Source organism: Ornithorhynchus anatinus, chromosome 12, assembly GCF_004115215.2.
Source record: "Ornithorhynchus anatinus isolate Pmale09 chromosome 12, mOrnAna1.pri.v4, whole genome shotgun sequence".
Lineage (NCBI taxonomy): Eukaryota > Metazoa > Chordata > Mammalia > Monotremata > Ornithorhynchidae > Ornithorhynchus > Ornithorhynchus anatinus.
The window spans coordinates 30,726,607-30,741,960 of NC_041739.1; the positions used below are offsets into that span (position 1 = coordinate 30,726,607).

General features: G+C 41.3%; 1 protein-coding gene across 1 annotated transcript in view; it reads right to left on the minus strand.

The window, feature by feature from the left end:
* CCSER1 (coiled-coil serine rich protein 1) overlaps positions 1-15,354 on the minus strand; it is a 409,129-nt gene that overhangs the window by 328,232 nt on the left and 65,543 nt on the right. The window contains 1 exon segment of the mRNA XM_039913814.1: positions 1,968-2,088. Within this exon segment, the coding sequence (XP_039769748.1) occupies positions 1,968-2,088 (121 nt within the window).

The following is a 15,354-nucleotide window of genomic DNA, read 5'->3' on the forward strand; positions in this document are numbered from 1 at the left end:
CCTGCCTCTTGGCAGCCAGATGACTGAAGCTGGTCCAGAGTCTACTAGACTCTTTGTCTGCCCTTGAGGAGATGAAAATTTGTGGAGACGGGAGGAAAAAAAAATCAACAAATCTAAGATATTGAAGAGATACAACCGTTTAAATAATTTTCTACAGTTAAACGTGGAAGAAATGCACACTACTAAGTGGAGTATATTTAAAATGTCTCTATAGTTAGGGAAGCAGAATGGCCTAGTGGATAGAGCACAAGCCTGGGAGTCAGAAGGTAATGGGTTCTAATCCGGACACTACCTCTTGTCTGCTGTGTGACCTTGGGCAAGTCACTTCACTTCTCTGTGCCTCAGTTCCCTCATCTGTAAAATGGAGATTAAGACTGTGAGCCCTGGGTGGGACAGAGACTACGTCCAATCCGATTACCTTGTATCCAACCCAGCGCTTAGAACGGTGCCTGGAACCTAGTAAGCACTTCACAAATACCTTAATAATAGTTATTATTACTATTAGATCATTCCAAAATTGTGCATTTTATTTGTACTTTTAAAATGTTATAATTCCTAAAAATATTTTGAAATCTATTAGCATAATTTTTATTAATAATATACTTTTTTAATATTGGGTTTTGTGACTAGTAGTAATAGTATGTATTAAGCATCTATTGTGTTCAAAGTACTGAACTGAGCACTGGGAAAGGACAAAACTGGTGAGGTAAAGACTCTTGTGGGACTCCTGTCCCACAAGAGGCTCACAATCTAGGAATAAGGTATGGGGGAGGCGACCGGCACATAAGGAAAGATTGGAAACTGGCACATAAGAGAAGATGATGATGATAAGTAACGCAGAGGTACTGACAGGCTCTGGGGGTCAGATTTAAGGAGACTAATAATAATAATAATAATAATAATGTTGGTATTTGTTAAGTGCTTACTATGTGTCAAGCACTGTTTTAAGCCCTGGGGAAGATACAGGGTAATCGGGTCCAACGCGAGGCTCACAGTCTTAAATCCCATTTTCCAGATGAGGTAACTGAGGCACAGAGAAGTTAAGTGACTTGCCCAAAGTCACACAGCTGGCAAGCGGTGGAACAGGGAGTAGAACCCATGACCTCTGACTCCTAAGCCCGTGCTCTTTCCACTGAGCCACGCTGCTTCTCTAGACCGCTTCTTACTGGAATGGGGCAGGAATTCAACCACCTGTCTGAGACTAGACTCAGAATAAATTCACAATGGTATTTGAACAGTTACTATGGGCGGAGCACTGCATTAAATGCTTTAGAGAGCATGATACAATGGAATTAGCAGCCACATTCCCTGCCCACTATGAGTTTACATTCTAGGAGGAGGAGCCACCTTCCCCTAGCAGGGTCAATCCTGCTTTGAGGAAGGGAATGGGGCTCCCAACACCAGTTGCAGATCATTCTAGATCTATCTCTATTCAAAATTACAGCCACTAATGAGAGATGTTAGACTGTGGCCTAGTGATTAGAGAATGGGCCCGGGGATGAGAAGGGCCAGGGTTCAAAGTCTGACTCTGCCATATATCTGCTGTATGACCTTGGACAAGTCACTTCATTTCTCTGTGACTCAGTGACCTCATCTGTAAAATGGGGAGTAAGACTACGAGACCCAAGGGGACATGGACCGTGTCCAACCTGAATAGGATGTATCAGCTCCAGTGCTTAGTACAGGGCCTCGTACAGAATAAGCATTTAACAAATGCTATAATAAAAATAAAAACAAAAGAATTATATGCTTTAACAACAGAAACAAGTTTCCAAATTACAACAGGCATGGAAAGATCATTTTGTTCATCAGGTGATCAAAAGCAATGTAATCAAAACCTAGGTCATATCGATTACTATGGTAGAAATCCATAGCACAGTTCCCAATTTGCTTTGATTTCAGATTTGAAAGCTTTTCAAATGGCTTGACAGTTTACAAGACACTGAGAAAGTAGACCAGCAACTTACTGTTTGATGGGCCCAGGGAATTTTGGTTCCTCTCTCTGCCTCACTTCGATGGACGGTTCTACAGGAGTAAGTACGACTGCAGTGCAAGACACTACTGACTGGGCTGAATCCTCCCGGCAGACTGCTAGAGACAGAGTGGAAAAGAACTGGTCAATTATTTTCACCCATTTTCTCTTGCTAATTTAAATAAAACCAGAGCAAAAAAATAACATATAATAACAAAGGACTCATTCCCCCCAGCACCGTCCCACAAGCTCTTTCCTTCACGGGAGCAAAGAGTGGGCAGAAGTATTACATCTCAACACTCAGAACTCGTTGGTATTCATTATTATTACAAGGCATTAGTTCAGTGCTTACTATGTGCCCAGCACTGTTCTAAGCACTAGGATAGATACAAGCTAATGAGGTTGAACAGTCCTTTTCCACTAGGCCACGAGCACTTACGGAGTGAACAGCACTGCATTAAATGCTTGGGAAAAGTACAATACAACAGAGTTGGTAGACATGTTCCCTGCCCCAAAATGAGCTTACAGGGTAGGCTGGAACAGTTTGGGGACCAAGAACTATTTGCCTGGACTGGTTAAAAGATTGGGGGCTGCTCTCACCTTCTGCAAATATTCTTTTGTATTCCCATCTTTTACAATAGATACTTTCATGGTTGAAATTTAATGTGTTTTCCCTTCTTTTGTTCTACAGGTTTTGTTCTAGGCCAGTGTCCATGGCCTAGAAAAGCAGCATGGCCTATTGGCAAGAGTTTGGGCTTGAGAGTCAGAGGACGTGGGTTCTACTCCTGGCTTTGTCACTTGTCTGTGCGACCTTGGTCAAGTCATTTAATTTCTCTGTGCCTCAGTTACCTCATCTGTAAAATGGGGATTAAGGCGGTGACCCCCATTTCTCTGTGCCTCAGTTAGCTAATCTGTAAAATGGGGATTAAAACTGTGAGCCCCAGGTGGGTCAGGGACTGTGTCCAACTTGATAACCTTGTATCTACCTCTGATACATAGTAAGTGCTCAACATATACCATAATTATTATTATTATTATAGGTCTGCCTTTCCCAGCTCTGACTGTGGGTCATGTGATGTGTCTGAATTAATCTCCTTGTATTTTATTCAGTGCTTAGTACAATGCTTTGCACACCGAAAGCACTTCAGAGTTAATCGTAAAAACTATAATAGCAGTGAAAATAAGTGTCTTGAAATGGATTTGACCTAGGTAAAAACCAAAGTGGAAATAAATTCAAAAAAGAAACTTATACAGGGCTGTGTGATGCTGCTTTGGGGTACCAACTTGTCTTAACAAAATGAACATATTCATTCAGCCTCCAGAGATGCCTATGTTGGGTCATTTGGCAGGAAATGAAACATCAGCTGATGATGATGATGATGATGATAAGCCTATCTATCCTAAGCTTTTTATTTGACAAACACCTTAATTAGTCATGTTTGGAAACCTTTTCAACATCACATTCATCATTTGTTAGAATGGGATATTTTTCAAATATAAGAATCAAAGGTGAGAAAAAACATTTTGATAAATTCAGGCCTTAATTCGGCATTTTGTTTTTAAAATGTCTAAATCCAATGCAGAGATTAGTATCATTTAAATGGTCACTTATTCTCCAACTCCGATCCTTGGCTGGTATATAATCTTTTAAGTCTATTCTTCAGACTAACAGTTAATCCGTTAACACCTTACTGATTCTGACAATTAGTAATCATCTAAATGTCTTCTGGGGTATGTATTTCCAGAACAGAGTCAATAGCGTAAAGGAGTCCATATATGAATGCATTTCTTGTTGCACTGAATTTTTTTCCAGAACCGAGGGAGAAATTTAGCCCCAGCTGGGTGCCATTTAATCAACAGTGCCAGATATTAGTAGTCATATACTTTTTACAAAATAAAAGCTGAATTTAATTCAGCCAATCCTTCACAATTCAAGACACCACGCAATTACATTAGTACCCTCCATGAGCTTGTATAATAATAATGTTGGTATTTGTTAAGCACTTACTATGTGCAGAGCACTGTTCTAAGCGCTGGGATATACAAGGTAATCAGGTTGACCCACATGAGGCTCACAGTCTTAATCCCCATTTTACAGATGAGGTCACTGAGGCGCAGAGAAGTGAAGTGACTTGCCCACAGTCACACAGCCGACCAGCGGCAGAGCCGGGATTCGAACCCATGACCTCTGACACCCAAGCCCATGCTCTTTCCACTGAGCCACATTTCTGAGATTCTATTTCCATAAAAAAAACTATAACAAAGAATATTGAATAAGCTCTGCTTTCCCTTTAGTTGTGGGGATAAGGGAGGTAGTTGCATTCACCTGAACTTTCATAAATTAGACAGCAAGCTTTATTGAGCATTTTACTAGTTTTGAGATGGAGGAAGGGTTATCTGAAAAATAATATATTTTACTTCAAGCTGATTCTGGCCAATAAATTACAAAATGTAACGATATTTGTGTTCCGGTGTCACCTGCAGTATAAGGATAATGCAGCATAGCAACATCACATGGATTAATGTTTGGAAGTTGTATGGAAAACCTAAGTTTGAACTCTGAATTCACACACGGTCTAGCGGATAGAGATACAACAATGTGGACCGAATAATTGGACGCTGCAGAACAACATCCTCTTTGGGTGGCAGACAGTGCAGCGAGGACAGAAAGGATTTCGATTTAAAATGCCACCAACAAGTATACTATTAGGAGAAGTAATCACTTGCGAAGGATGTAGCACAGGTCACTAAGCATAAAATGTCAAGTCCTGGATTCTGCTGGAATGTGGGGTTAAAATTCAAGTGAATAAAGTAAGATTTCCTCTCCAGAGAAAAAATAAGATTAACTATGGAGCTGTTGGTAATACCAAGGAATAAAAATGGAAAAATACCGAAACGCTCAATGGTACCAAAGAGAAGAAATATGATCTAAAGCCTAATTAACAAACGGAAAGACCAACACCTCAGAAAATGGTTTGTATATGAAATATAACTTGAGGATGGATTTCAGAAGACTATAATTAGTGTTTCTGTAGGCAGCTGGAGAGGGAAGGAGGACTGATAGTGTATTTGAAGGCAACTACCTGTGTTGCATTGCTTTAGGACTGGCCTTTCATTTCCTGATGCAAGTGCGTCCTCTGCCCACAACAGGCTTATGGTCTAGAAGACGAGCTGACAGTCTAGAAGGAGTCCTGGAATCTACCTAAAAAGCAGGGCCAGACCACTGGATTTACAGGTGTGACTAAACAAGTTTTTCTTTTGTCAAATTTATTCCCCTTGCCCTATTTTCCCTTTCAAAATATCTACAGTTTGTCCCTAAACCATCTTTCCCACCATCAGCCATTATGTCTTCTCAAATAGTCAATATAATACTATCCCTTGGGTCAACAGTCTTCGAGTAGAAGTGAATGTCACACTCAGCAATGGTAAGCACGGAGACAATAACATGTGAGCCCCCTTTTAGACTGTGAGCTTATTGTTGGGCAGGGATTTTCTCTATCTGTTGCCGAATTGTACATTCCAAGTGTTTAGTACAGTGCTCTGCACATAGTAAGCGCTCAATAAATACGATTGAATGAATGGATGAATGTTGTTTGAACATCTCTGTCCCATAGCTACCCCACTCAATCACTCATGCCACTATATCTCCAATGGTCACAGAGGAACAGGGCAAAAGAGACGAGAAGGCTCAGCACAAACCATCAAGGAAATTGCCACTGATTACAGGGTAGCCCCCGCCCTAAATCAAATGCCTATGGAAAGAGCAAAGCCTGATTATTGATAGGTGAATCACTAATGATTCACAGAGAAGCAGCGTGGCTCAGTGGAAAGAGCCCGGGCTTTGGAGTCAGAGGTCATGAGTTCGAATCCCAGCTCTGCCACTCGTCAGCTGTGTGACTGTGGGCGAGTCACTTAACTTCTCTGTGCCTCAGTTACCTCATCTGTAAAATGGGGATGAAGACTGTGAGCCTCATGTGGGACAACCTGATTACCCTGTCTACCCCAGCGCTTAGAACAGTGCTCTGCACATAGTAAGCGCTTAACAAATATCAACATTATTATTATCATTATTAATGAGGCAGCTACAATATGCTATGACACACTGGGTATCTCAGCACCCTATTTAGGAAACACTGGAGATGGAATTAGAAAAGGTGCCTTTACGCACTGTCTGATCAAACTCAAAACCTTGGTTATGTACCAGTGCACCCTCAACGGATTCTACAAAAGAAGACGAGCCTGGGAGTCAGAGGAACTGGATTCTAATCCCGGTTCTGCCACTGTGACCTTGGGAAGTTATGCAACTTCTTTGGGCCTCAGTTTCCTCATCTGTAAAATGGGGATATAATCGTACTCCCTCCTACTTAGACTGGGAACCTCATGTTGGACAGGGACTGTTTCCAACCGGGAACTCCTATCTACCCAGCACTTAGAACGGGGCTTGACACCTAGTAAGCACTGAAGTGCCATAATCATTTATGAATATTTTTATTATTAAGAAGCAGTGTAGCCTAGTAGAAAGAGCTCAGGCCTCGGGTCGGAAGACCTGGGTGCTAACTCCAGCTCTGCCACTTGTCTGTTGTGTGACCTTGGACAAGCCACTTTACTTCTCTGTGCCTCAGTTACCTCATCTGTAAAATGGGGATTGAATCTTTCTCCCTACAACAGAGTGAGTCTCGTGTGGGAAGAGGACTGTGTCTAACCTGATTATCTTGCATCTATTCCAATGGTTAGTACGATATCTGGCACATAGTAAGCGCTTAACCAATACTATCGCAAAAAACGATAACAAGGGATTTAAGGTGGTCAAATTCTGCTAGGTAAGCAGTGCAGTACACAACGATGCACGGACAGATACAAAATAAAACTCAAAATCTCAAAAGCCATTTTTTTCTTTTCAGTTGGCATGCAGAGTGAAACAAAGAATTGCATATCAAGCTCCATACCAAACTGAATACCTAAAAATCTGCAGTGGTGTCTTACCTGGAGACCTGGACTTACTACAGCTGACATACTCAGCTCCTTTTACTTTTAATGGTATTTGTTAACCACTTACTATGGGTACTAAGCGTTAGGGAAGGTGCAGTCTTCATCCCCATTTTACAGTTGAGGTACCTGCAAGTGACCTGCCCAAGGTTACATAGCAGACGAGTGGCAGAGCCAGAATTAGAACCCAGGTCTTTCGGGCTCCCGGGCCCGGCTCTACTCATTAGGCCACACCGCTTCTCCTTGAGCAGGTTCAAGATGCAACACCTATGAATCGGACTCAACGTCCAATATCAAGTTAGGATAACTAACAGTGACCTTATGGAATGCAGTCAGTGAAGTAATTTTACAATTACCCAACTTAACCGGCGGGAAACTTATAGAGAATGGGTGATAGCAAGGTGAAGTCAAGAGCCGCTAAACAATAAATGGAAGCAGAGGTGGTTGGTGACAGCGGCGGAGCACGCCACCCAGGAGGACAGTTTGAACTATTTAAAGACATTGTGAAGCACCGTCTCATATATAGGATATAGCAGTGGGCTGATGGGCAACCCCTACAGCAGACAGACTAGCCTAGCGGGTAGTAATAGTGAGTGGGGCTGCTTTCCTTGAGCAAAATCGTGCAAATACTATGAAACTAGCTTGCAAAACATTCATTCATTCATTCAATAGTATTTACTGAGCGCTTACTATGTGCAGAGCACTGTACTAAGCGCTCGGAATGTACAATTCGGCAACTGATAGAGACAATCCCTGTCCAATGACGGGCTCGCAGTCTAATCGGGGGAGACAGACGGACAAAAACAAGACGTCATAATCTCGATAAATAGAATCAAGGAGATGGACACCTCATTAGCAAAATAAATAGGGTAATAAGATATATACAAATGAGCAGAGTTAGGTCCTGCCTGAAACAGACATACCAGCCCAGCGAAGATCCGTCCTTATGTGCAAACAACGTGGGACAGGTACAGTCATTCGTAAGTCTTAATCATTGTAAGATCATTTATAAGTGTTGTCAAGGTACAAGACCTTTCCAGCTTTATTTGAATGTGTGAGTAGGACTTACCTGCCAAAAACGAAGGAAAGCTCATGTTGTAATAATAATTATTAAAAATTATGGTATTTGTTAATACCTCCTAAAACAATACCAGGGAAATGTGTCTACCAACTCTGTTGTATTGTACTTCTGTACATTGTGTTGGTTGGAATTTTCTACCGCTTCATGAGAATGGATATATCTCTTATTTCTATGGAGCACTTAAATGAAAGTTATACTCTGTTTTTGAAGAAAAAAAAGCCCTTTAAAAAATTATCATTCCTGAAAGGTGTCATTAGCTGAGAAATAAATGAGAAGGTGAAGGATAAAAGAAATGAAATTTTATTAAATAAAATCAACTGTAAAAGAGATACTTAACTCAGCTCTACATCAGTGATCTCTATAACGCACTGCAGTCACCCATTTGAATTCCCTCAGCTTTATATAAAGTTGATTCTACTCCCTTGCAGTTTTAGAATAACTTATCAGATCACACCTAAATCACAGACATCTGCCTTTAAGAAAACACATAAGCAACTTTTATCTATGAATAAACAGCATTTGCCTTACTCTTCTGTGTTTTATGAGCCTGTTTAAATAAGCAAATAGATGATACAAACTGGTCTTACTACACTTCAAGTTCAAAATAAAATACTTCCTACTCTGGATGTTACCCAAAGTTCAAGACTGTGAGCCCGTTGTTGAGTAGGGATTGTCTCTCTCTGTTGCCGAATTGTACTTTCCAAGCGCTTAGTACAGTGGTCTGCACAAAATAAGCACTCAGTAAATACAACTGAGTGAATGAAGACTGTCCCTGTCCAACTCTCAGCACAATTCATGCATCTCACAATGCAAAAGCTTAATCAATTAATGATATTTATTGAGCACTTACTGTGTGCGGAGCACTGTGCTAATCACTTAAGAGAGGACAATACGACAGTTAGTAAACACGTTCCCTGCCCACAACGAGCTAATGATTTAGATCTTATTAAATGAGTGGCAATGATGATAATGAAAGCAATGATGATGAAGAGATATTAGCTGAGAGATACATTAACCATGGATTTTCACTACTAAAATGCATTAATCCAAAAAGTATCTTTGCGCAACCAGCTCTTGAGTTTGCCTTTTTTTCTTTTCAAATCCTCTTTGCATTACTCTTTACGGTTCCTCTCGCTCTTCCCTCAAATGCCTACCTCTCTTAGAGAATTAACAACAGTTTAGGTATAAAAACCACTGTCGGTGCTCAGCAACTTCTGAGACAAAGTTTAGAGACTTTGTGTTGGGTTCAAAAGTGAGGCAATATAGAGATTTATGAAAAACCCAGAGTCATTTCCCCATCTAGAATTTATATGGGGCACTGGAAATAATTTATACCCTTAATACAAGTCTCTAGAAAAACATGTTCCTTTGCTACCCACATCTCGTAGCTGTATTGCAATTCCCTGAAAGGTATCAAGTTGATATTTTGTTTCATCATTCATTCCAGGAAAGAAAATATCACTACAAGGAATCAACCACAATGTTCTGAGATGCAGCCCCATGTTTTATTCAGTTAAAATAAACAAACAAAAAAAAGCATCAAATTTCCTGGAATAATGTGGTCTGAGAGAATAATTGAAATAGAAAGAGATAAAAAGAAAAAAAAAATCAGTTTTCTACCATGAATTCTAACTGCATTGCTTAAGGAGCTACAGGCACAATATTTCACCATTGTCAATCAGCTCAAACAAACATGACAAACGTACCATAAAAAACAGCCTTCTTCAAATGATCAAATAAGTTTGTTTTCCGGTTAACTAAAGAGAACTTAGGTAACTAGGGCTAATAAGCATTACACTCTTCTTGTTCAAATAACCTCATTTGTTTTCTTCTACAAGACTGAAATGTTTTTACAGCATTTACACTGAAAAAATTTAATATGTAAACCAGCTTGATGAAATAGGTGAAATGAGAATAAAATATAAAGCTTGAATAGATGGATTTTCTTGTCATAGCCTTTATTATAAATGTGAATAAAAAAGCCAGTATGAATAATAGCAAGCAGAGGATAATATGCATACAAAACTGCACATGATCACCAGGCACACAACACAAACACATGTGTTTGCATAAGTTTTTGCGAGAAAATGTTCCTGTCACTAGATTCACGAAGCTGTATCACTCTTCCTTCCCTACATTTATGTGTATAGATACACCTGTGTAGATAAGCATATGTCAGATTCAATATCAGTGCATTCCGTAGGGAAATATAGTCCAGGTATGTGGATGTACCTGAATAATAATAATGTTGGTATTTGTTAAGCGCTTACTATGTGCCGAGCACTGTTCTCAGCACTGGGGTAGATACAGGGTAATCAGGTTGTCCCACGTGAGGCTCACAGTCTTCATCCCCATTTTGCAGATGGGGTAACTGAGGCACAGAGAAGTTAAGTGACTTGCCCACAGTCACACAGCTGACAAGTGGCAGGGAGGAATTCAAACCCGTGACCTCTGACTCCCAAGCTCGGGCTCTTTCCACTGAGCCACGCTGCTTCTCTAGAGACCCGTGTATGGCCAACACGCCATTCCATACCCTGGGCACGTAAACACTGTTCTCTGACATGCTGATGAGCTCGTCATCTGTAACACTTACTGCAGTTTTCAAGACTAACTCCAGGAGAGAAAATTTCTTCTCGATTGCTGTCATCAATCAATCGTATCTATTGAGCAAACGCTATGTACAGAGCACTCTACTAAGCACTTGGGAGAGTACAATTGAGCACTGTACTAAGCGCGTGGGACAGTACAACGGAATTGGCAGACATTTCCTGACCATAATGAGCTTACAGTCGAGAGGGGGAGACATATTAATAAGAATAAGTACCTTATAATATATCATTTTAAGACATGTTCATAAGTGCTATGGGTTGTGAGTGAGGCAAATATCAAATGTCCAAAGGTCACAGATCGAAGTTCAGAGACGACACAGAAGCGAGAGGGAGCCAGGGAAGAGAGGGATTAATTGGGGAAGGGGCCTTGGAGGAGATGTGACTTTAATAATGCTTTGAAGTGGGAGAGAGTGGTGGTCTGGAGAATATGGAGGGAGTTGCCACATAGGGAGAGGACGTGAGAAAGGGGTTGGCGGAGAGGGAGATGTTGTTATTTGAAATTCTGGCTCCTGCTTCTTGATTGTTAGATAATAAGGTGCCTTGGTAGCAGAGTTCAAGGAGAACAATAACAGTTATGGATTTGTTAAGCACTTATTATGTGCCAACTGTTGTACTAAGCACTGGGGTATATAGACTGTATTCAGGAGGGACACAGTCCCTGTCCCACATGGGGTTCATACTCTCATCCCCATTTTACAGATGAGGTAACTGAGGCATAAAGAAGTTAAGTGACTTGCACGAGGTCACACAGCAGACATGTGGTAGATCTGGGTTTAGAACCCAGACCCTATTGACTCCCAGGCCCCTGTTCTAACCATTAAACCAGTATCGCGGGTGCATTTTTTTTTGGTTGTGTGCAGGGCTTCCTTCCTATGTGTCAGCAAGTGTGTAAACTCTGCTTCCTGCATGTGAGCTGGTTCATAACTTCAGTTTTTCACCCAAGCAATTATGAATTACATTGCAGCTTTGACAGTGCTATGAACAGAAGCTTGAAAAAAGCTGAATTATGTGTTCCAAATTACACATATAGGTTCACCAGTGTCACCTAAGAAGGCAGTGCAAGGATAGTAAATATGAGGGCCTGGAACACAGTCACTTCACTAGTATTGAGGCAAGGTTGACAGAAACAGAGTTATATTGGGCTGGACATAGGAAGGGAGTAGATGATAACCAGATTCTGCTACGGCTGTTTATGATGAACTGAGGAGCAGCATAGCCTAGTGGTAACAGTGCGGGCCTGAGAATCGAGAACCCGCATTGTAATGTTCCTTCCCTGCCGTGTGACCTTGGGCAAGTCACTTCACTTCCTCTGTGCCTCACTTACCTCATCCGTAAAATGAGGACTAAGATTGTGAACTCCACGTGGGACATGGACTGTGTCCAATCTGATTTCCTTGTGCTTGCCCCTGTGTTCAGTACAGGGTCTGCCATATAGTAAGCACTTAAAAACTACCGAAATTGCTATAATTGTTATTATTATTGAAATAGAGCACACACAGGCCAGGAAACCAGAATAAGTCACTTGGAGTACCACATAATGAAGCACAGTGTCACACAATGTGACATTAAAGTGGAAGACAGACTAACCTGGCAGATAGCAACTGAGAGATGGGTCACTTTCTTTGCAGAAAGACTTTTCAAAGGTCATAATACTGAGAGGCAGACTTGAAAACAGAGGTGGGTGCTGTATAGTATACAATAATGCTGCTTTACGTGCAGCTTACTAGTCTGCTCTGCCTCATTCTGATGGTATTCCATATTCTATTCTGTCTTAATCAACTGACTCGTCACCATGGAGTAGTCTATATTGCCTAAAATCGTCTTGTCAGAGTAGTCAAATGTGTTTGAGAGACTTCAGATCCCAGAAACATTGATGATGTCAGATATTTTCATTAGATCGACAAACCCAAGGTTGTGATCCTGGTCTCGTTCCATATTTTTTTTCTCCCGGTCTCTCGTGTTACAAAGATCCTATTCACTGTGCTGTGTTTTTGTCTGCAGCCACACTGGATATCAAAGAAGGCATGATTGATGATATTTCTCAATAGATGATGGATTCTGGCTAGAAGTCTGCTGGAAATGGCAAGCAATTAAATATTTTAGTAGTTTCCAGCCACTTCCCCCTGCCCCCCACTTTCTTCTTGAAGATTGAGATTATGATGATATCTTTGGAGAGCTATGTCATTTCTTCAGTGTGCCAGAGGTTAAGGAAAAGACTGCACAGTTTTCTGAACACTGGGTTTCCTCCTTCCACAAATTCTTCTCAAAGTCTATCAGATTCAGGAGCATTTTTTTTTAAAAACCTGATTGCAGGTGTCACTTCCTCAAATTCAGATTAAAGTTTATCCTTCATATTTTGGCCTGTTTTCTAAACGTCTCTCCCGGTTTAAGGTCCTGAAGGTGGAATTCCTTGAAGGAAATCCTTGAAGGTGGAAAATATGCAGGATTTCCTTTTCAATGGTGATGAGAGTGGTCATGGGTTCTAATTCCAACTCTGCCCCTTGTCACCTGTGTGACTGTGGGCAAGTCACTTCACTTCTCTGGGCCTCAGTTACCTCAACTGTAAAATGGGGATTAAGACTGTGAGCCCCACGTGGGACAACCTGATTCCCCTGTGTCTACTCCAGTGCTTAGAGCAGTGCTCTGCACATAGTAAGCACTTAACAAATACCATCATTATTATTATTATTATCTGAACTCTTCAGATGTGCTCTTGGAGGATGCAGCCTTGCTCGAGATTATTTCTAGGATTGATCTTCATGTTGTGGGCAGGGAATGTGTCTGCCAACTCTGTTGTATTATACTCGCCCAAGCGTTTAGTGCAGTGCTCTGCACATTGCGCTCAATAAATACCACTGATTGATTGTTACACCACAGGTTTAGGTAGACCTCTCCTGATCGTGCTGAAAGATGTTGAAGACGTGCTTCTTGCTTTCTCACAGGACTTTTTTGAATACTGATTCACTGTCTATTTAGCCATTCTTGATGATGCTTGCTTGCTGTTTGCTGAGTCCTGTTGCCTGCCTGATAGGCAGAATCTTGATGAGGTCACATTTTTTGCTCATTTGCTCATTTGCTTAGGGGTGGGATTCTTTATTCCAAAAGGGTTGTTGTTCTAAGAGCTCCGGAACCCGGGAAGGAAGAAGTGGGGGGAAATCCTGACGGTCATAGCTGCCTCCATCAATGAATTTACTGACTGCTTGTGTGCCGAACACTGTTCTAAGCACTTGAGAAATTCAAATATCATAGAGTTGGTAGACACGATCCCTGCCCGGAAGGAGCTCACAGTCTACAGTAGGAGCTTGCAGTTTATCCCCCTGAGACCACAGAGACCATGTCCTATCTCTGCAGAAGCAGTATTACGGCCAGTGTATTTTGAATACTGGAAAGGTCATGAAAGTTTGGCCTGCCCTGAGGTACGGTGAGGAATTCAGGAAAATGAGGACACACTTCTCCTTGCAGTGATGAGCTACTATATATACAGATTTGTCATATTTTTATTTAAGGCTGATCATTTTCTCTCTCCTCAGCCTCACCCCACACTCAGAGGCCAGGGACCAGATGTGAACCATCATCAGTGAATTCTTCCCAGGTCTCAGAACAGTGTCTCTTGCATTGTAAGTTTTAATAAATGATCCATTAGATTGAAATTCTTTCAGGGCAGGGAATGGGCCTTACGCTTCTGTCGTACTCACCCAAGCATGTAATACAGTGATATGCACTCGGTAACTGCTCAATAAGCACCACTGATTGATGGATGATTATTTCCAGCGATTACTGTTTTGTTGCTGTGCGCCTTCATTCTTCAGAGCTTGATGACACATCATTTAATTTTGTTCGCCGTTTTTCATTTCATTGGTTGGGTCGCTTATGCAAGTTTGGAGCATGTGCAAAAATGGCAGTCTGGCACTCGGCGTTTTGCATGGCTGCAGGGATCCTTATATCTATCACATCCCGGAGTGATGGCACAATCAGTATCGTGCCATTATTGAGACCTTGGGTATATTCATTATACCTTTTTACCATCTGGGCAGTGAAAGATAGTGTTTGCTAGAGTGGGCTTCGGGCACACTCACATAACAGAAAATCACTGCTATTTATCCTGCCATTCCCATAGTGCCTAATGACTTCTTTTTTTAATCCTCACTTCCGCATTCCTCCCCAGCTCAGCCACGAAATCTCCCAAGAGGTACAACTGGTCAGATTTTAGCCTCAATGAAATGTCTGTCCCAAATGCTTGTGGAATTTTTCTTTAATTTTGGCTGTGTTTTTCAGTGCCAGTACACTGAACTGGCTATAGTAGCAAAGAGTTCTTGCTAAGAGGCACATACAAGATCATCAACAGTTTGCTTATGCCTCTGGACAGAGAAACAGATACTGAAACATTCACCTTTCTAATAATAATAATAATGGTATTTGTTAAGCGCTTACTATGTGCCAAGCACCATTCTAAGCACTGGGGTAGATACAAGGTAGTCACATGGGGCTCCCAGTCTTACTCCCCATTTTGCAGATGAGGTAATTGAGCCCAGAGAAGTGAAGTGACTTGCCCAAGGTCTCCCACTTGGCTATCCTACAAAAGTAAATAGAAGGAAAAAATGATTCTTGATTCCTGACTAAATATTTGGGCATTTTGTTTAAAGTGCCTTAGAAGCCACACAAAGGAATAGGAATTAAAGGTGGAACACCTGGTGCTGTGTTGGTAT